The 22,804-nt window shown below is 32.7% G+C and overlaps 1 protein-coding gene and 1 pseudogene across 2 annotated transcripts; both read left to right on the plus strand.

The window, feature by feature from the left end:
- The first annotated feature begins 735 nt into the window (after positions 1–735).
- On the plus strand, positions 736–14,787 carry LOC114301085 (protein DETOXIFICATION 29). 2 transcript variants are annotated; one of them, XM_082892837.1, is made up of 8 exons: positions 736–1,131; positions 1,495–2,036; positions 7,751–7,837; positions 10,954–11,010; positions 11,119–11,357; positions 11,455–11,573; positions 14,192–14,278; positions 14,409–14,787. In XM_082892837.1, exons 1-8 carry the CDS (start codon positions 808–810, stop codon positions 14,493–14,495), a joined length of 1,542 nt encoding a protein of 513 aa, XP_082748963.1. In that variant the 5' UTR covers positions 736–807; the 3' UTR covers positions 14,496–14,787. The 2 variants fall into 2 exon arrangements, with proteins under 2 accessions (XP_082748963.1, XP_082748964.1); XM_082892838.1 differs by lacking the exon at positions 7,751–7,837.
- A 7,207-nt stretch (positions 14,788–21,994) lies between these two features.
- The window catches only part of LOC145800871 (protein DETOXIFICATION 31-like), a 47,185-nt pseudogene continuing 46,375 nt past the window's right edge, over positions 21,995–22,804 (plus strand).

The following is a 22,804-nucleotide window of genomic DNA, read 5'->3' on the forward strand; positions in this document are numbered from 1 at the left end:
CCTTTATTGATTTTTATATATAGATCATTTATATAAAATAAAAAAATAAATAATTTGATAAATTTAATAAAATTATATAATTATAATTATCGAATTAATATGAATTTTTGAGTGAATGATCTACACATTAAATTCAACAACCTGAACGATTTAAATTTGTCAAAAAACGAATTCCGTAATAAATCCCACATAACTTAACACTACCAACTTACACAATAGATCTGGAGACAAGCCTCCCCTTTCAAAAATATTATATCATATCAGTCTTGTTAAAAAAAAATTAAAAAAAAATAAAAAGTTATAAGAGTATCATTTTTCATATTTAATAAGGTATTGCATGCTGGCAAATTCACTGGTCCAAGTACCATAGTTTGACTATCTACCAGGCAATTAAAAAACAAAACAAATTAAAGAAAAAATTGATCCAAATCTTATCTTTTTTCTATTTGGAAGAAAATCATTGTGAGTTGTGAGACTTATTCAATCAATATTTGTAACATTAATGATCAAACTATGTGGAGATAGGGTGAAAGCATTACAAAATTTATTAAATCAGTAATTGTATTAATTCAGAAAAATTTTAGAATGAAATTGTGCAGTAGAAAATGAATTGGTGCAGCGTCCACCCTACATTGATTGATTTTTTAAAATAAAAATCTGATAAAACATATGAATTTGTGTAGCAGTGTTGTTGTCGTTATTAAATTGCATGGAATCTAAATCCCATCCCACCTCATCAAATAGGTTTTAATCAGCCTCACTCACTCACTCACTCACACACTCTCTCTGTCTCTCTCTCTCTCTAACATGGAGGAGGAGAATAGTAAGCAGCCACTTCTGTCCACCATAGCTGGTGACTATATAGGAAAATCAAACACTTCTCGATCTTCATCCTTCGTTGCCGATGAAGCCGATATCAAACCAATTCGTAGCATCAATGATTTCTTCAGAGAATCCATTGTTGAATCAAAAAAACTCTGGTACCTTGCCGGTCCGGCAATCTTCACCTCCATTTGCCAGTATTCTCTCGGAGCTATCACTCAAGTCTTCGCCGGCCATGTCGGAACTACCGAACTTGCAGCCGTGTCTGTTGAAAACTCTGTCATTGCCGGATTCTCTTTTGGCATCTTGGTAAGTTATATATATGTACCATACATAATTCTCAGCCTACTTACTAGGATTAATATAAAAAAATAAAAATAAAAAACGTTACGTATTCGGAAAAAAATAATGAGTTAAATGTAATAAATTTAATTTACAAGTACTAGCCAGAGGATTCGGGCTTACTTGGTATGCAAAAATCCCAATCGTTCATATCTTCTCAATTTGAGTAATCAAGTTATGCTACCATAAAAGCCCGAATAAAGGTACTAGACCTTTAATGTCTTAACACATTTTCAATTCTAACCACTTTCATAAAATTTTTTAAAAATTTGTTCATTTCAAAGGAATATATCAAAGTTTTACTGATCAATCAATGACTTGTTTGAACAGTTGGGGATGGGGAGTGCCCTAGAGACGCTATGTGGGCAAGCGTTCGGAGCCGGTCAACTAGACATGTTAGGGGTGTACATGCAGAGATCATGGGTCATACTCAACACCACATCACTTGTATTGATGTTTTTCTATATTTTTGCAACACCAATTCTGAAACTCATCGGCCAAACAAGTGAGATATCAGAGGCGGCGGGGACTTTCGCGGTGTGGATGATTCCACAGCTGTTTGCCTATGCCATGGTTTTTCCATTGGCAAAGTTTTTGCAGGCACAGAGCAAGATGCTGGCTATGGCGGTGATAGCGGCGGCAGCGCTGGTTTTACACACTATTTTCAGCTGGCTTCTGATGCTGAAGTTGGGGTGGGGGCTTGTGGGGGCGGCAGTGGTGCTGAATGCATCATGGTGGCTCATAGTGGTGGCTCAGCTCTTGTATATCTTTAGTGGAGCTTGTGGTCGAGCTTGGTCTGGATTTTCATGGAAGGCCTTCCATAATCTTTGGGGGTTTGTCAAGTTATCTCTTGCATCAGCTGTTATGCTTTGGTAAGTCAAAAAGTTTGGATTCTCTCAATACTAGCCATCTAACTTAAGAGGACAGTTGGATTTAGTGGATCGATTTTGATAATTTAGATTGTTCACTAAAAAGATTATTTATTATTTGTTGTTTATTTTTTAAAAATAAATATAATTTAAATATATAATTATTGATATTTGATTATTTATTTATTTTATATAAATATTCTATTCAATAAATCTTAAAAAATAAATACTTTAAATTATTGAAATCAATTCCAAAATATGTCTACGATGTCCAAAATTATATTTTTGCTGTGATTACAAAAATCAATTATAAAATTGAATACAGAATATAGATGCATTCTGCATTATTTTTGTGCCTAGTTTATGTGTTCAAAGAGTTTTTGCTTGCTTTGCATTAGATGATATTAAAATGTGAGTAGTTATGAGTCACATAATTCCACAATACTAAAAACTTAGAAAAATATTTAAAAGATTATTTTAAAAAATATTTATATGGATCACAATATCAACTTCAAATTTGAACCACCAATCTTATTTTTGAAATAAAATTTGAAAAATAATTTAATGTTACATATCATTTATCTCACATGTAATTAAGCCAATCGTGCATCCACATCCACTTGGTGCACAAATAAATCACAGTCACAACTAACTAGGCCTAGTCTAATTGGCTACCATACCTTTTTTTAGATTTAGTCCCAATGTAGTTATGAGTTCAACTCTCTTCACGGGATTAAATTAAAAGAGTATAAACACTTATGTGTTTTGTCAATGATAGGAAGATTTTTTCTTATAAATACTAATCTGACAATTAATAACTAACATTTGTCCATAAAAAATAAATAAATCACACGCACTACGTATAACTTTTCACAACCAATAATTTGTCTTTCTTATATATATTTTTTTTTAAAGACACAAGATTTGATGTAGGAAATAAATTATGAAATGTTTATATCAACTCTCAAAATCAACTCATCAATCATGCATAATAAAAGCATAGACTTGTAGATTAAGGGCTGTTTTGGGAAGAGATAAAAACGTCAGCTTTTGATTTTTTATTCATTTTGAGTCATATCACTTCTTACATTTTTTTACTCATAAAAAGATAAAATAAACTAAAAAGACAAAAAAAATAATTTTTTACCAACTTTTCAAAATACATCTAAGTCTACATTGAAGTATGAAAAATCATCATAAAATATTCGTAAGTATGGAACCACGATGATTTACTATTTTCTATCCCTTTCTTTGTCTTTTTATGGATCCGAGGCTTGTGCCAGCACACAAGCTGTGAAACAATTTTAAAACTATAAATTAGTCAAATGATGGAATTATAAATATCCTCCTAAACATTATGTATATACAATATCACTCTCAACAATAATTAATAATTAACACAAAGTGATGCCTAACGTTTGAGTAAGGGAGTTTCTATTTACACATTGTAAAAGAATTTAGTTTATATATATTTGTTCTAATATTAACTACTGAACAAAAATATATAATTTGAATATCAATTATTGAATAAAAATCCAATTTGATACTTTACATACCAAATAAATTATGAAATGTTGCATATCGTAATGCTTTTTGCATTCGTTATTCTTTATTGATGTTGTTGAATCCGTATTTTGTACTTTGCCGTTTATTAATAAAGTCTCTTTTTTGTTGGTAAAAAAAAATTATGAAATGTTTATATCAATTTAATGATGCAAAAATTTTAAAAAAAAAAAAAAACATAAATAATGATGCGGAACCAAAAGAGAGAGGAAAAAAAGAGTTAAAATTAAGGGGATTTTTTTTAAAGATCTCTAATATTAAGATTTTATAAGGATACACAATATTTTAAAGTAGTTAAGGTCTCTCAACTTTTTTATAAAAAAAATTCGACTTTAAAAAATTTTGTCTCAAAGAAATTTCGGCACGGCTCTAAGAAATTTTAATTTTTACAGAAAATTTTTGAAATTTCTCTATAATTATACTAGAGAAATTTTGAATTTTTTTAAGTTGAGACTAAAATTTCTTTAAACTAGATAAAATTTCTTTAAATTAGAAAAAAAAAAAATTGAATTAAATTTTCTTTATAAAAATATTGATAAACTCTAGTAAAAAAATAACTATAAATCTCTTAGTACACAAATTTAGAGAGATATTTCAAGACGAGGTCCTTTGAAACCTACTTTTGGCATTTTATATATCATGTGGATAGTGGCATAGATGATTAATGATGGAGTCACTATCAATCATATTTCACTCTCATTCCACCGAGTGATGTTTTGAAAAGTTGGGGGAAAAAAAAATCAATTCATTTTTAATTTTTTTTATTATTTTATGTGAAAAGTAATACGATGTAAAATAAATAAAAAGTTAGATTCTTAGGCTCCGTTTGTTTTGGGTTATAGGGAGGGTATTGGGACTAGTAATGCCAAGGTATTACTAAAGCTCCTGTTTGTTTGCAGAGAAAGCCTTGGGACTATTAGTCCCTTGGTATTGCTAATACCTTTGGAAGGGAGATTGATAAGGAGGAGGTAGAGATGGTATTAGAAAATAGTGAGAGTATTAGAAATTTTTTTATTTTTTATATATTGGGAATTTTTTTTTAAATATAATGTTTAATTTTTTATATTTTTTTATTTATTTTATTATTTTATATAAAAATAATTTAACAATTCCTCATTATTAATCCCCTCACTATCAATCCCCTCATTATCAATCCCATTCATTCTATCTCCCAAAACAAACGGGGCCTTAGGGGTAACCCTAGCTAACACTTCTTTAACAACAATATTCTATATTTAAAAATATTTAATGGTCTACCCTCAATATAGGTGTATTATAGATTTTATTAATTTTAAATTCATACATAACACTTATTTTTAAAATTAAATTTAAAATAAATTTTTATAATTCATTATATTTTTACTTATTTAATTTATAATAATACTACAAATCTAAAAAAAATTATCCAATTAAAATTTATACAATATTTCAATTAAAATCTCATCCGCACAATTTTTACTTCTTGACCAGATCTTTCTAGATTTATGTTTAATTAAAATTTGACAACGTGTTTCACCTGCCTCGTCTCTGTTGACATTTTCATGGAAACATACACATTACATTATTGCTTGTCGACAAAATTGTTTGACAGTGGTCCACCACATTTATGACTTTTAGTTTTTTTTTTTTTTTTTTTTTTTTTGAAATCTTTAAATTTTATATCAAGGTTATGTTCAACATGTCCATTTCAATTAAAATAGTTATAGAGAGTAAAATTTATTTTAATTAAACAGGACAAAAGTATCATATTTAAATTATAATTATTTTTTTTTATAAAAATCAAAAAAATTAAAAAAATTATCTCAAATAAGACTTTTTAATCCATGACTAAAAAGGCTAAAAAATTATAAAACTAATCCACATCCCAAACGAATGCCAAATTATTTAGGTGTTTGGCATATAATTAAAAAAAATATTTTTTATTTTATTTTTTTTGTTTCAAGTGATATTTTTTTTAATTATATTAAAAAAATTTATTTTTAAGATCCGCCTGGTATAGGTAAATATAAAAAGTTAAAAATTTTAAAAAAGATTTACTAAAAATAAAATAAAAATGAATAAATTACAAATACATATCTTGAAATTTACTTAAAATACGATTTTTTCCTTTGTAGTTTTAAAAATTATATCTCGCCTCTTAAAGTTTCTAATTTCATAACAAATGACCACTTTCATTAACAAATCATCAAGTTAGTTAATAGTTTTTAATGATGTCAAAATTTTATTTCAATTAATAATTTAAGTGGCTATTTTAGTCAAATAGAACAAAAGAAAATGATATAGACCTCAAATTTTCTACCAAACAAAATTGCGGACCCCACACCCATGTGAAATATTTGGTCATTTATTTGGTAGAAAATTTGGTATTCCTAGCATTACCTTAGAACAAAATATAACATTCAAATCACAATTATTTTATTTTTTTCTTACAAAAGTCAAAAAGTTAATCCCAAACGAGACTTTTTAGCTTCGGGCTAAAAAAGTCAAAAAATTATAAAGCCAATCCACATCCCAAACAAAGAAAAAATTATTTAGGACTGTTTGGCATATAATTAAAAAATATATTTTTTTTTAATTTTATTTTTTTGTTTCTAGTGATATTTTTTAAAATTATATTAAAAAAATTATTTTTGAGATCCGTCTGGTATAGATAAATATAAAAAGTTAAAATTTTTTAAAAAGATTCACTAAAACAAAAAAAAAAAAGGGCAAATTACAAATACATCTTCTAAAGTTCACTTAAAATACGATTTTTCCTTTATAGTTTTAAAAATTATATCTCGCCTTTTAAAGTTTCTAATTTCATAACAAATAAGTTAGTTAATAATTTTTACTGATGTCAGAATTTTATTTCAATTAATAATTCAAGTGGCTATTTTAGCCAAATACAACAAAAAATAACATTCAAATCATAATTATTTTATTTTTTATCTTTTAAAAGTCAAAAAGTCTATCCCAAACGAAACGTTTTAGTTTCATACTAAAAATGTCAAAAAATCATAAAGCCAATTCACATCCCAAAAGAAGAAAAAAAAAATTATTTAGGGCCGTTTGGCATTTGTAATTTATTCAATGAAAAGGTCAAAAAAAAAAATTTGTCCTTTCTGAACTTTTTTTCTAAATTTTTTATAAAAAAAAAAAAAAATCCATTTAGTCGAATAGAGTCCAAAAGGTTAAAGATTTGAATTATTTTTTTTAAAGTTTACTAAAGATTAAAAAAAATAACTAAAAAAAAAACCTCAAACACGTAGGCCTCATTTAGAAATAAGTTATTTTAATAATTTTTTAACTAAAATGTATTGTTGACAAACGAGACTTTAAGCTACACATGCGATAGGCTATCTTAGTTTTCATAATTAAAAGTTTTTAGATCGTATTTAATTCACTAAAATGAATTGTAATATAATCAGAATGTCCATTCCTATCATTCATTGGCTAAAAAAATAATAATAACTATATCATAAATGAAATCATTATTCAGCATTGTAAAATAATGATAATTTGATAGGAAGGTTAAAGATTAATTCTATTTCACTCTTTCTCATATTTCTTAACCAAATACAACATTAAATTACTAATTTAAAAGAATTAAAATAAATTATCAAACTATTTGACGTAGTTTTTTTATATTCTCTCGAAAAAAAAGTTACACCTATTTAATTAAGTTGACACATAATTTTTTTTTTTAAATATCGAACATGTCCTTATCAGTCTTTTTATATTGGTAATTAAGACAAAAGAGATGAAACTTTTTTTTGTCCATATATATTTAAAAACTTTAAATAAATTTAAAAAATAAGAAAATTGAATCTCACATTTATTAAATAAGCTAAAAAATCAAATAAGTTGTACTATAAAATGGCAATCAAACATCACTAGTCAATTTTTTTAAATAAAGTTCATTGTACTATTCAACAAGGTCATAATTAATAGAAAAATACTACACAAACTAACAAATGTTATACAATTTTTTTTTATTGACATGTTGTCCTATAGAATAATTTCAAAGCATGAAATCAAAATCATTTTAATAATGTGATATGTGACACGCAACACTCAAATAAGATAACATCATCATATATATATATATATATACTTGTAATCCAATAATTTTTTTTTTTGTGTTAATCTAATGTTTTCTAAGGTTTGTGCAGCTTAGAAACATGGTATTTTATGGCACTGATTCTATTCGCTGGATATCTAAAGAATGCTGAAGTTAATGTTGATGCCTTATCAATATGGTGAGTTTGCTTCATTTTCATGTCTTCACTCACACCCCTTTTATGAACCACCACCAAACACCAATAATAATGGACATGTATGAGTAATGCTAGATAATCAAGATTGAAAAAACAAAAACAAACTAGAAGAATCCAGATCATTGGTTCTTCTCTATTCTCTTAGATTTTATTTTTTTTTTAATTTACTTTTGTTGATACAATATGAACCAATCAGATTTAAGGAAATATAGAATATAACTTATAAGATAAGAAGTGATACGAGATCTTCACATGGAAAATCCCGTTTGACAATAGGTTTATTTAATTAAAAAATTATTTAAAAAGTTCAAAAAAAAATTAAAGTCATACAAAAAATTTAAGGAATTTTTTTTTTTTAAGATCCCTGCTATTAAAATTTTATAAGACAAAAGACATGTAATATTTTTATAGCGGTTGGATCTCTCAATATTTTTCTAAAAAAAATTTGAAATTTCTCTATATTTTGAAATTTATCTCGTTTGTTCAATTTTTTTGATTTTTTTTCTATTTTGAATTTTCTTTGTGTTTTGAAATTTTTCTTGATTGAAATTTCTCTAGTTTGCTTACAAATTTATCTGTGTTTTAACCAATTTTTTCTGATTTGATCACAATTTTTTCTGTGTTTTGACTAAATCAAAGAAAATTGAACTATAAAATTGATGATGAGTCATTGGAAGGTCTTCTAGCATCCACAGATCAACTGAGTCGACTATGAGTTCATTGTTTTAAAAAGTCAAATCACTTTTTTTGTATTTTGATAACAGAAGTGTTTTACTTGCTGCTATTAATTGATGCATAAGTCTTTAGATTTCTTTTCATCAAATGGGTTTGACTCAATTTTTTTCTTATAGTGCATGTTTGTGTATATATATAGTATAGTGGAGAGAGATGATGAGAATGCGGTTGAAGAATTTTTGCTTCGACTATTTCCGCAATTAAAGGCTCAAATAAACCCAAATTCTACATATATATATATATATATATATCTGTATATAGAGTGAGAGGTAGAGAGAGAGAAAGGGAAGAGGGAGGACCTTCGTCGTCGAGATGAGGATTTCGTGAAAGATATCGCTTTCGTCGAGGAAAATCTTGCCGCCTTCTTCTTGATGTTCATCGTCGTTGTCATGAGAGCTGATATTGTGGATGATGGACCTTAGGTTATAAAAAAAAACGTATTGTGAATTTATTTCATTACTAAAAGTTGAAGAGGGATGTTAGACTAAATTTTTCAAAGTTTAAATTCTCTCTATTTTTTACACTTTTTTTTTAATAAAAAATCAAAAAAATATCTCCAAGCACTTTAGTTTTTTTCAACTCATATTTTAAATTCTTAATTATTTATTATAATTCTTAACTTTTGATTTTAATTTTAATATAATTATATTTTAAATTAGAATCAATCCTAAATATTTAATTATTTATTATAATTCCTAACTTTTTAATCTAATGTTAATTTAATTATATTTTAAATCAAAATTAAACCTAAATTCTTAACTACTTATTATAATTCCTAACATATTAATTTAATATTAATTTAATTACATATTTTAGATCAATTCTTAATTATTATTTATTTTATATTTTTATTTAATTATATTTTAAATCAATCCTTAATTATATTTTATATTTTAGATCAATTCTTAATTATATTTTAATTAACATATTAATCTGATTCTAGGTTTAGAGAAAATATTGCCTTTTTCTTGTATTAATTTCATTTTATTTTTTCAAAAATCCAAACCCATTCTAAAAAATAGTGTGTGTGATACATCTTCCATTAGTTTTGAAGAAAAAACCAATGGTATCACTTTGGTCCAAAACCATATGGGAGCTTCTAACTATATGTGAACCATATTTTTAAAATTTTTGATCGGCAAAATTCTTAATTGTTAGATTAGCACATATAAAAATTGTCTTCTGATTCAACTCTCTTTTAGGGAGAGTTGAACACATAACCTCTTCCTAGAGATTAAATCCTTAAGAGAGTCATGGTGGCCAACTTTGAACCATAAGAAAGTAAAGTGCTCCAATCCAAATCACGAGAGGGTGATATGAATTTAACCCAAAAATTAATTTTCCTAATTCTGTTCCACAACACGAAGGGCATATTTGATAATGTTAATATTTATAATTTTTTTATTTATATTTACAAAAAAAAAATTAAAAATATTAAATTAAATGGGCATTCAAGTCAAAAGTCAATTGACGTCAAAAAAAAAAAAAAAAAAGTCATAAGTCAATTTCTTAATCTTTTGGGCCATTAGCCCCAAGTTCTAATCTCCTTAGGTCAAAATGACACAATTTGTTCAAAAAGACAACTATCTGTTGAAATTAACATCTCTTGAAATAATCTTATCTCTTAAAATCACCTAATTAATTTGTCTACTTGTTGAAATTCACCGAGTATATTTTTCTATCTGTAAAAATTCACCAAACTACTTATCTGTTGACATGTGACACATGTCACTCAACATCATATTTGTTGAATATCTCATATTTCTCTACTTAACTGGTGCCGCCGGTCGCTAGTTGCGGTCGCCGACAACTTTTTTGGCCAATTTTTCAAAAAAATTTCTAGCTATGGTGAAAATTCTCAACGACTTTCTGGCATATTCTTATCACCAAATAATATTTTACATTGGATCTAATATTTTATACCCTCTTTAAATTAGACTTTTCACCAACTTTCTTAAATAAAATCTCATTTTACGTTTATTTTTCATTTTTAAGAACTTGGAAACATTTTAAATTTTTAAATTCTTATAATCACAAAAATTAAATAAATAAATAAAAATTGTGACTTCCTCCAACAATTACCTCCGAAGCACCACCTCTAGTGACCGGGCAAACACCTCTGACTACCAGCACGTTTGACTACCGTAAGACCGTTGACAATTACTTTTGACCATGATCTCTCACACTAGCCATAACTCACTTAAATAAATTTTCAAAAGACATGTATATACCAAATAAATTTTTTATTTTCAATTTTACTACAAATAAATATAAACATTGGTCTTACAATACATCAATTCAATCGCAACTACACACTCGCATTCTATATTGCTAATTATTACATTATGCTATTGGTTTTGCAGCATGAACATATTGGGCTGGACAGTCATGGTAGCTATTGGGTTCAATGCAGCCATAAGGTTAAAAACAAACCCTCCATAGAATTTTAACTAAGAAAACAAACATTGAGAAAAAATGATCACTTAAAAGTTTTGGCTCTCAAGCAAAATTTTGAAATTAATGTGCAGTGTGAGGGTGTCAAATGAACTCGGGGCAGCGCATCCAAGGACCGCGAAATTCTCTGTGGTGGTGGCCACCGTGACGTCATTTGTGCTCGGCCTCATCATGGCACTGGTATTGATCATTGCCCGAAATCAATACCCGGACTTGTTTTCAGATAGCAGAGAAGTCAAACAGATTGTGTATCAGCTCACACCATTGTTAGCAATATGCATTGTCATTGACAGTGTACAACCTACTCTCTCAGGTATAGTATACAATCATTATTTTGTAATTTTTATTAATTTTTTTTTTTGTCTATTCAACGGATTAATCACCGATGCTGGCGATGGTATTGTTTGCAGGGGTGGCCATTGGAGCAGGGTGGCAAGCTTATGTTGCCTACGTGAACATAGCATGCTACTATTTTCTTGGCATTCCTCTAGGTCTGGTGCTGGGCTACCCATTCAACATGGGTGTAACGGTAAAATCTCCTTGTTCATGTGTCTTAGTTCTCGTTTGGTATACATTTTGGAGCTAAAAAAAGCACAAAAAGACAAAAGTTTGTGCCCGACTAGGGGCAATTGGGAAGGTTGGCAGGATTGACCAACACTTTTCATTCTTTAGCCGAGATCAGGATCTAGACTGGAGAGGGTTTGTTGGAATAACCAACACTTTGTTCTCTTCAACCGCGATCAGGATCTAGGCTGGAGAGGGTTGGCTGGAATAACCAACATTTTGTTCTCTTCAGCCGAGATCAGGATCTAGGCTGGAGAGGGTTGGCTGGAAAAACTAACATTTTGTTCTCTTCAGCCGAGATCAGGATTTAGGCTGGAAAGGGTTGGCTGGAAAAACCAACATTTTGTTCTCTTCAGCCGAGATCAAGATCTAGGCTGGAGAGGGTTGGCCGGAATAACCAACACTTCGTTCTTTTCAGCCGAGATCAAGATCTAGGCAGAAGAAGGTTGGCAGGTTTGACCAACAAATTTTTGAACTCTTTGGTCGGGATGATGGTTACCTCAACCAAAGCAGGTTGGCAGGTTTGACCAACAAATTTTTGAATTCCTGGACCGAGATGATTATCTCGGCTAAAGCAAATTTACAGGGTTAGTATAAACCAAGTTAGACTGCTCGGCGAGACACAGAAAGAGCGACTCGCCGTACGATTACAAACTCGAAGGATATATACGTTGAAGGCAAAAAAACAGGGGTTGTTCAAAATTTTGGAGGTATATGACGGTGGTAACAAGAGAACGAGGATAACGGGGCACGCCATGTATCCTGGGAATGACGTCATACCAAATTAGTAGAAAGACATGTTGAGCAACTGACAAGGCTTATTGGGGCCGAACAAGCTGTGAAACCGAACAAACTTTTTAGCTCGGCAGAATGGAGCGTTCTTCGCTCGACTGGAGGAAAAATAATCCCAATCATGCTACGCAGATAGAATTAAGGGGCAATTGAGAGGGTAATTTGTAAACAAATTGGGCCGAGCTAGGAAAAGTCTTCTTTGGGAGTTGGACCGCGTAATGGTCCGAGATAAGGGCCGGTGTAGCTCGGTCTTAGGCCAAAAAGACATCTCATATTTCGAGTTTGGGCCGAACTATGGGCTGAGGTAATTATTTATGTAGCACAGTCCTTGATCATCTAAACATCGGGTCGGTCAGAGATGGGCTACCAATGGCCTGACCTAGCTATCCTGGGCTGAGGAATTAGTAAAAGGAGGATCGAGGTAAAGGATAGCTCTGCAGGGCGTTATCTCAAAGTCAAGACTGACAGTGGTGCTTAAAGTTTCACAGAGCCGAAGTAACTTAGTTGACCGCAATGTTAGCCGAGGTAAAGGTGTCAACCGAGGTAAAGATGTCAGCTGAGATAAAGGGGTCAGCCGAAATAAGTAGGCCTGGTGGTTAGCCAAGGTATTGGTGAGAAAGGATGTCAGGCTTGGTATAGCTCGGCCGGGTGCCATCTACATCATTACCTAAGTGTGTGACCAAGGTAACTTAGCTCGGTGTTGTTGCAGCAGCTTATATAAAAGAGGTAAGCATCTCACTTCGTTGGCAGTGAGCAGGAGTGTGACTCCTAGGAGGACTCTGCTAAAGAGAGTAGAGTCCTACTAGGATTGTGCAAAACCATCTCACTTGGTTGGTAGTGAGTAGGGTGTGTAATTCCTAGGAGGACTCTCATAGGGAGAGTTGGAATCCTACTAGGATTGTGCCAAGTAAAGTCTATAAAACCTCATGACCAGACCTTTGTACAGATATCCCAATTCTTACTCTAGAATACACAGAGCTTATTGTCTATTGTCTAGTTGTTGACTTAGGCATCGGAGGGGTTTCCGGCACACACCCGCCGGTTAGCTCACGTTTGTGTTTTCAGGTGGCAAAGCAATGTTGTTTGGAAGAGTGCAAACTTGACCAATAGGATTATATAAGAAGATTATTTCGTGCTCGTACAGTCACATCTAAACCATAATCATTATATTTTTTTCTCACAAAAGTTAAAAAAGCCCCAAAACAAAAACCAAACGAGACTAAAAAAGTCTCAACACAAAAAAGTTGGCTACCGTAGCCAATGCCAAACGAAGCTTTAATGTAGCTTGAGACTACATTTAGATCATGAATTTGGTTAAGGATTTGGAAAGAAAAAGAGAAAAGGCAGGGAAACATAGTCTCAAGCTACATTGTGTTTATCCCTGCGTTTTGTCTTTTTCGTTCCAAATCCTTATCCAAACCCATGATCCAAACAGAACTTAAGAATGATCTAATCCAAATACTCAAATCAGTCATAAAGTTGAACAATGTTTTTACACATCAGTGATTAAATTTGAGTACTAAAATTAAGTGCTGTCAATACATCTAGTTCAGTAAGCCCACACACATATCAACGAAAGATATCCAAAATTTGGCACCCAATATAGGAATGTAAAAGTTGGCTATGTCACTGAAGAGCAAATTCAAAGATGCACACAGCTAAACAGGAGAAGAAAAAAAAATGAGACGTCAATTGTTATTCAGCTAAGAGTAATGGTATGTAAAATAGATGATAGTCTGTAATTGAAAGAGTTTGTGCATCATTTTCTTCTTTTCTCTTATAATTTTGCAGGGGATTTGGGATGGAATGCTGTCAGGAACAATTTTACAAACATGCATCCTGTTGTGGATGATATATAGAACCAATTGGAACAAAGAGGTAAACAACTGTAGATTATCATTTGTAGATTCTCTATACAAAGATGCAACCAATTCATTCTAGTTAATAATTTAAAAAAGAAATACTAATATAAATTATTTTTCCAATGATGATGATAAAATGAATGCAGGCATCCATCGCAGGAGAAAGAATAAAAGAATGGAGAGGAAAGGTAGATAGCAAAGAAAATGATGAAGAGCAAGAGATAACAAATTGAGGAATGTGCATGAAATCAAGCCACTAATATTATTGGGAAAAATTCAACTATAAAATGAAAAAACCTTTTTTCATCATCCAAAAGTTTTGGCCTTCTGGTGAGCAGTGTTGGTTTTTTGACTCATAGCCTTGGGCATAAGTGGTGTGTTACTTGTATGTGTGAAAAATAAAAGAAAGCAACATATATACGAGAGGAAATAAAAATAACTACAAGAATTATGTGAATCCAAGCACTGCCACGTGATGTAATTGTGGATTATCAAGTATATGACAGTTGTCAAATTCTTATCAAATACTGCATTAGTATTTTATGTTATGCAAAACTTATCAAGAGATGAAATCATATCGATATAGAAGTCCTAAACAATCAGAGATTGTTTGGGATAGAACTTCTGGAGCATTAAAATTACTTGTTAGGTAAGTCAATAGATATTATAAATAAGCAGCACCTCCATGGGTTGAGGTACGCAATTTCTTTCTATGAATTTGTCCATTAAATATTTTGATAATACTGAAGGACTGACTTGGGCATCAGAGGGCCCCCGACTACGGCTAGGGTGTTTTGTCTTGCAGATGTGTCACAACCCAAACCCGCCCCTTTAGGTTTAGCATCGTAACCGGCCAATAATCCTTGGATTACCGAAGGCCTCTGAACAGATTAACAAAATTAAGGGGGCTAGCGGAAGCAAATACATAATATAGTTGTCCAATGAGCTGTGCTGACTTATATGAACAGAATATTTAAAACTTTGTATACAAAATCAAAAATCATTCATACATTATACCCATACACATTACAATATTTTAAGTACAGCCAACGACATCAAATCAAGTCTTATATAACCAGAAACCACAGAACTTAAACACAGGATGCTTCGGGAACCTCCACGTGAGGCACAATGGTTGGCTAACAACGGACCACAGATCCAAACAAAAGCCTTCAGGCTCGAACTCCATAATGCTCACCTATACATATATATAAACAAACAGTGAGCTAAAGCCCAGTGAATAACATTAAGGTAAAGGGGTTAGTGAACGAAATCCGAACATATCATAAGCAGAAAACAGATCATAGCATAATCATCCTCATATCAGAACATAATAATGGTACATCCCATAGAACACATCACAGAACGTCTTCCGACTAGAGTAATCGGTTCCGGATACCGATTAAACACATATCACGACAATGAAGTGGCTAACGAGATCTCGTAAACTTGTATGTCATGGACCCGCATTTTCATGCCGTCCCCCATGACTTGGGACTATCTATGGATGCCATAATAGATTTCAAACTTGGGATGTTCGTTCACGTAAATAGATATCATCTCAGAAATCAAAGCTTATCACATTTCATTTGGAACATAATTTCATATAAACATATCTTTATGATAACGTTACTCACAGTGGTTCTCGCAAACAGTTAATCAATCTTCAGACGTTGACCTACAATCACAAAAGTACATAACACAACATATCTCATTATTACACGTTCACATGGCCAACACAGTTTAACTTTCATTATGTTGGTTCTTGTTCATACTTAGCACATTGATTAAAACACACACACACACTTGCAATCTCGGAACTTGATACATTCTTTTCTTAGTGTGGTTCTAATTCATAACCTCATTATCAAAGCTTAATTAAGGCTTAGGAATGCCTAAGATGCAATGAGGATGCCAAAACATGAGTTGGAACATTTAGGCAAAATTTCTGAAAATAAAGTCCCCGCTCGAGCGTAGACTTCCTCGCTCGAGCGGACATGCAAAATGAGAGGGGACGCTCAAGCGTGACTTCCTACGCTCAAGCGACCTGCAAACTTGGAAAAAGTACTGGTTGGTCGAAATCTACGCTCGAGCATATCAACAACATGCAAAGGGTTCACTCAAGCGTCCAAGTGGTCGCTCGAGCGAAGAGCTCAAGTCTAAGAAAAACACTGAGAGCTTGCAATCTCCGCTTCAGCGCAGGTTTCCTCACTCGAGCGGACTGTGAAATTCTGGGTTTCCAAAAGCAGAGTTTTGAGCTTCAAAATGCAGTTCCAATGGCAAATTCGTGCAAAGCTTGTTCAAAAACTTGGAAAACTTATTTATGAACATGAATATATGATTTTCACCAATTCTTTTTAGTCAAAACCCATGAATTTACCAAAATTAGGACCAAAACTCCCATGCATGTAAGAACATACAACTCTTTTCTCCAAAACTCAAGAAGTTAGCAAATTGGAGCTCATAAACTCCATGCATGTAAGAAATTATTTTCCAAAACATGAAAAAAGGTTCAAAACATGATAATTCAAACATGCATGTGACTTCTAGCTTGTAATTTCATCTCTAATGGCATGAATGATGCTCAAACATGGGAGCTCTTGACAAATTTATACATGCATGCATAACTTAGAAACAATTCTTTCATCCTAAGCTCATGAACACCATTTAAACACATAATCTTGAAGAAAACTCATGTTAAATGACTTAGATGCACAATCTAGAGGTTGTAATCTTACATAGAGTCTTGAATTAGCTAGGTACTTGCACAATCTTGGTGAATTCCTTCAATTCCTCTTCAATCTCTTATTCTCTCTCTCTCTCTCTCTCTAGTAAACTCTCAGATTTTTGCACTAAGGAGGATGAAGAAATGAGCTCAAAATGAGCTTAAGGCTCATAAATAAAGCTATGGTGCCAAAAATACAATAATTAGAATATTAGGCCAACTAAACATGACTTAATTAATCAGACTGAATGAAATTTTAATAAAATTTGCCACAAGGTTCTAAAAATTCCAAATAACATATTGATGTAATCAATTTCAGTTTTCGAATGCCGATAAGGCTTTCAATTTACATATTAAAGCGGAAAATCCAAACAGATATTTCTACAGGCAATAGATAAAAAGCCAAATATCATGCAAATCACATAATGAACCTATAATTTATCTTAATTCTCTCATTAGCATCAATAATTACGGATTAGTAGCTAATTACGGATCGGGGTTATTACAAGATGGCAATTGCGTGGTAGCATTGATCATCTTCTTCATTGGATTTCTTCATCATTAAATACGGTATTTTTTTTTATATCTGTACAATTGGCACCATCTGTGAGAAGGGACATAATTCAATGAAGAAGATTACATTGTTCTTGATGTTTTTTTATGCAATTAGTTATGCAAAATTGCAAGATCTGATGCTGAAATTAAAAAACAAAAGTAATATTCTTGCATTGTTACTGGCGTGTATCAAAGATTTATTCGATAACCATTTGGACAGCAAGCTCTTAAGTCAGTTTGTTTGATAACCAGAGTTCGAACTATCCGCGTCACCGTCACGGAGCATAAAATTCAATCATTGAGCACAAAACCATCGCTTGAGGCATCGCTAACAAGCCTTTCAAAGAGCGTATTTTATGGATGATTCACAACACTGACCACAACAAGGTAAGATCATCAAACTATTTTATGATAGTTTTGATTGGGAATTATTTATTCATTGGTGCATTATAATGCTTTTGGAGAACAAGATCATAAGCTTTCCTAAGTAATAAAAGCTTTTCAGAGGCCATACTCATTACCTATTTCAATCAAGCAACGACGGTATTTTAAAGCTCAAGTATTAGAAGCATTGTTTGGTGAATTCTTTTCAGCCTTGTCTCATTTACGAGAGTACTTTTAATTCTATTTCGGCCATATTATTCGTTGTGCCGATTTTCGTTATCTATGAAGATATTATTATCAATTATAGATTTTATGCACTATTATTCTGATCACGAAGATATGGAAGATCAATTATATTGAATTTTTATTATCTGCCGCATATGGGTTTTATGCATTATTATTCTGAGCATAGAGATATTTTTATCGTATATTATGTCGGACCTTTATTATTCACAGAACATGAGTTTGTATACCGCACATGGATGGAGACCATATTTTGGTCAAATATGCTGAGATGGAGTTTGCATTTTATGGGTCACGGGGGCAGGATGAATTACAATACCCCTTGGTTAAAAAAAATTTATCTCTTTGCCGAGGTAATTTTGGCAAGAAGTAGGTTGGCATGTTTGACCAATTTTGAAAATATTTGTCGAACAGGATTTTGCTCAGCAAAAAACAAGTTTGTGTTTTTGTATTTCCTAACTTGGCTAGACACTCTTTGCAATAAGTTCTAACTAGATTAGGCATTTTCGAAATAACTCCTATTGAGGCTAGGCATTTTTGGAATAAGTCTCAACGAGGTTAGGCATTCTTGGGATAAGTCCTAGCAAGACTAGGCATTTTCAGAATAAATCCTAATAAGATTAAACATTCTTGGAATAAGTCCTAGCAAGACTAAGTATTTTCGGAGTAAGTCCTAACGAGATTAGGTATTCTTGAAATAAGTCTTAGCAGGGCTAGGCATTTTTGGAATAAGTCCTACGAGGTTAGGCATTTTCGAAATAAGTCCTAACAAGGTTAGGTATTCTTGAAATAAATTTTAGCAGGATTAGGCATTTTCGGAATAAGTTCTAGACAATATTACACGGTTACTTTTATCGGATGAATAACATCAAGTTTCCACTCTTTCTTGAGCTCAAAGAGAATGAAAGCTTAGGGCAATTAAGAGGGAATAAAAATAACTACAAGAATTATGTGGGTACAAGCACTTCCATGTAATGTAATTATGGATTATCAAGAGTATAACAGTTGTCAAATTCTTATCAAATACTGCATTAGTGTTTTATGTTATGCAAAACTCATCAAAAGATGAAATCTTATCGATATAGAAGTCCTAAACAACCAAAGATTATTTGGGATAGGACTTCTGGAGTATTCAAACTACTTGTTAGGTAAGTCAATAGATATTATAAATAGGTAGCACCTCATGGATTGAGGTACGCAATTTTTTTCTATGAATTTGTTTATTAAATATTTTGATAATATTGAAGAACTAACTTGGGTGTCGGAGGGCCCCTGGCTACAACTGGGGGTGTTTTTTCTTACAGATGGCAATCGCATGGTGACACTGATCATCTTATTTGTTGGATTTTTTTATCATCAAATACGATATTTTTTTTATGTCCGTACAATACAGATCATCCAGAATGAAAGCCAAGTATAAATTAATGTGATTGTATATGTAACAATAAGTACAAATATTTTTTTAAAATTTTTTCCATTGAAAATGGCTAAAAGAGTCGTGTGTTTTGAAGGCTTGGAAAGATTCTATGGCTATACTTCTAGGAAATGACAATCCTATCTATATGTGAGTTCACCAAAACAACCCAAATGAAAAATCTTATTTGATTTTGTTGGCAAACAGTACCACTCGACTATTCTAAAAATAAGTTCGTGGGGCACGATAATATAAAAGACATAAGTGAAGTGTTTTTATCACTAATTGATTTTTAAAAAAATGGTGGAACTCGATCGACAAATAGTATCAGAATTAAATTGTCATGGATTCTAGTGGTATTTTACCTCTTTCATGGTTTAAGACAACTCTAATAATCATATCAAAGGTTGTAAATTATAAGATTTTTTTTTTCTTAAATTTATATTTTTACATAATTTTCATTGTTTTCATCGTTTAACACAATCCTATCTATCTGTGAGTTAATGACGACTGAGTTAGTGATTTCAAAGCGATACTTGGTAAAATCTTCACAACATTTTGGTGAGATAAAGGTATTCGAGATAACACAGGTATCCGAGATCACACTTATACCCGAGATGACATGATCCGAGATGATGGTTTTATTTGAGATGTTGACCTGTTCCTTATATTGATATCAGACAGAGTCTTGGCCTTCTTGATAGGCCTTGGCGTCCATTCCTTGCTGGTTAGTGCCTCTGCTAGTTTCTTCTCAACTTCGACAGTTTTTTTTCAGTGGCCTTAGCAATGGCCTCGGCTTTGACAGTAGTAACTTGGTCTTTTTGCTTCGTGTTCTTTTTTTCTGAGATGTTGAGTTACTGGAGGCATAAGCATATTGGATTGACTATAAGGAGATGCAATGGATTGCATAATTATGACATCAGGGATGTCAGCAAGAAGGTCTTCTATGACAAGAGTTCGGCGAGACATGTCATCATTGGTTACGACGATGGTTACTCGTTAGTATAAAACAAATAGAGCGATTGGAGGTTTGTCAAGGTCGTAGGCTAGGAGCTTAGGACCTTGGTGTTTCCTGCTCTTAGTTCTGGTAGCAGTATTATCGCCATGTCAATATTTGCACTGCCATTAAAATTGTGGGTTGATGCGTGGAGTAGCTAATGAATTGCTTGGCTATTAGTCTGGTTCAGCTGGTAGAGTTTGAACCTTGGGCACTAACAGAGTATTCATAGTAATGAAAGCTTCAAGAACAACGATGATGGTTTGCAGAGGCAAAAAGAGAAAGTCTGGGGACACAGATAGAAATGATATGGAAAAGTGAAAAAGTTTTGTTGGAATCGGAAAAAGATGGCAAAAAGTTATGATTTCGATTCCTTAGGCGACGTGCCGGTGCTGACGTCAGGCGGCGGGGGGCAAAACTAATGCGACACAATAGGGACATGATTGGTACACTCCAATCTAATGATGATCTTGATTGAGAAGTGCGATCTCAGTTGAGATATTGATCTCGGTAGAGATGATGATCTCGGTTGAAAAGTGCAATCTCTGTTGAGATGACGATCTCAATTGAAATGACGATATCAGTTGAAGTGGTGATCTTGGTTGACATGATGATTTCAGTTAAGATATTGATCTTGGTTGAAATGTTGATCTCGGTTGAGATGTTGAATTTGGATAGGGGTAGAACTTGTTTATTCTTGGCTTCTTAATGGATTAGGAAGACAGCGTGGACTGAACCGAAATGACATCGGGCAAGCCGGCAAGCAAGTCTTTGGCGATTGCAGGCTTGCGTCCCATTTCCTCGGTCGTTGCAGCAACGATAACTCTTGGACCAAGTTGGAAAGCCAACAGGGCAATGGGTGGATTGGATGGGTCTGACACCGATACGTCCTGAACTCGGTGCTGTCGGCTACGAGTTCTGCCAATGGGAGCGTTTGGAGGTTGGCGACGATGTTGGCGTTGGGACGGTGGAATAAGATGGGTTAAAGATGGCTCATTAGTTGGATCTGATGTTAATCCCTGATCTGTCCGTGGCAAGGAAGTGGCTGGTTGAGTAGAGGCTAATGTCTTACCCTTTCTTGGAAAGTCGGGGAGCGGAGATCGGTATGTCAGTACGTAATTCAACAGGATGGGGGCCTTGCATTTTTCGATTGGCAGACCCAGAAGCCAAATAAAATCTCGGCTTAGGATGTACTCTTGCGGAAGTTCTTTGATGGCTGGGAAAAAACTGCAGAAATAATGAGAAAACATTAGTACATTTAAGAGAAATAAACTACTAAGTGTTGACAGAAATAGAACTATGGGGTGACTAAAGTTCTTACCCTCGTTTTCCCTAAAAACTCCTCAGCGCAGAGGGTAGAGATGCAGATCGTCGTCTGGTGCAAATTCCAATTGCCCGAGACAATCAGGTAGTCATGTCCAACGCCTTTGTTGGAGTCAGGGAGGTCGGCTATGAGTTTGTATTTTGTGGTTCTGGGTTTAAGGTAGTATGTATAACCACTCTTTAACTTGAGGCCACACATGGTATAGTAATATTGGAGGTCTAACAATGTGATCCTAGCGTTTTCTCGACATGCTAGCTCGACAATGCTGCTAATGACCCTAAAGGTGTTTACTACAAGCTGCATAGGGTTGAGTTTGTAGTAGTGAAGGACTTCCCTCAAGAAGATGTCAAGGGGGAATCAAACCCCATCCTCGATAATAGACAGAACCGGAAAAGGATAGAAGGTCTCCCCAGGCATCATGGAGTGTTCCTTCCCAACCAACCTAAGTTGAACGTCGGCTGGAATGGAGAACTCCTAGCAGAAGTACTCTAGTTTGCTAGGGGTATTGTCACGAGCCAAACCCGACCCTATAGGTTTAACGTCATAACCGGTCAGTAATCCGTAGATTACCTACGGCCTCAAAGACAAAATTTTAAAATATTTAAATAATATCGAGGCTTAAAGCAGAAGCAAAACAAAAATAATAATGTCCATTGAGTTGTGCGTACATGATTAACTGTAGTAATTAAAACATTCTTAACGCACTTTCACATATACATGTACGAAGACATATTTTATATCTCACACACTACATGAAAGACTTTCAACAAAATACAAAGTTCAACCAAAGCTTGACAAAATAAAACGAAGCCTCTACACAGAGGCACTTCTTGGGTGGCTTGACAAAAAGGTAGACTCCGGGGCAAACTCTATTGATGATCCTCCAATTGCTCACCTACA

This window comes from Camellia sinensis, chromosome 10 (genome assembly GCF_055761805.1).
Source record: "Camellia sinensis isolate YWXY chromosome 10, ASM5576180v1, whole genome shotgun sequence".
NCBI classification, from domain to species: domain Eukaryota; kingdom Viridiplantae; phylum Streptophyta; class Magnoliopsida; order Ericales; family Theaceae; genus Camellia; species Camellia sinensis.

Bases quoted from the DNA above. Each gene is read 5' to 3' on its own strand.
- LOC114301085 (XM_082892837.1), top strand. From the start codon at position 808: ATGGAGGAGGAGAATAGTAAGCAGCCACTTCTGTCCACCATAGCTGGT. The intron at 11,011-11,118 runs GTTAAAAACAAA...ATTAATGTGCAG, and splicing joins GGGTTCAATGCAGCCATAAG to TGTGAGGGTGTCAAATGAAC. The intron at 11,574-14,191 runs GTAAAATCTCCT...ATAATTTTGCAG, and splicing joins CATTCAACATGGGTGTAACG to GGGATTTGGGATGGAATGCT.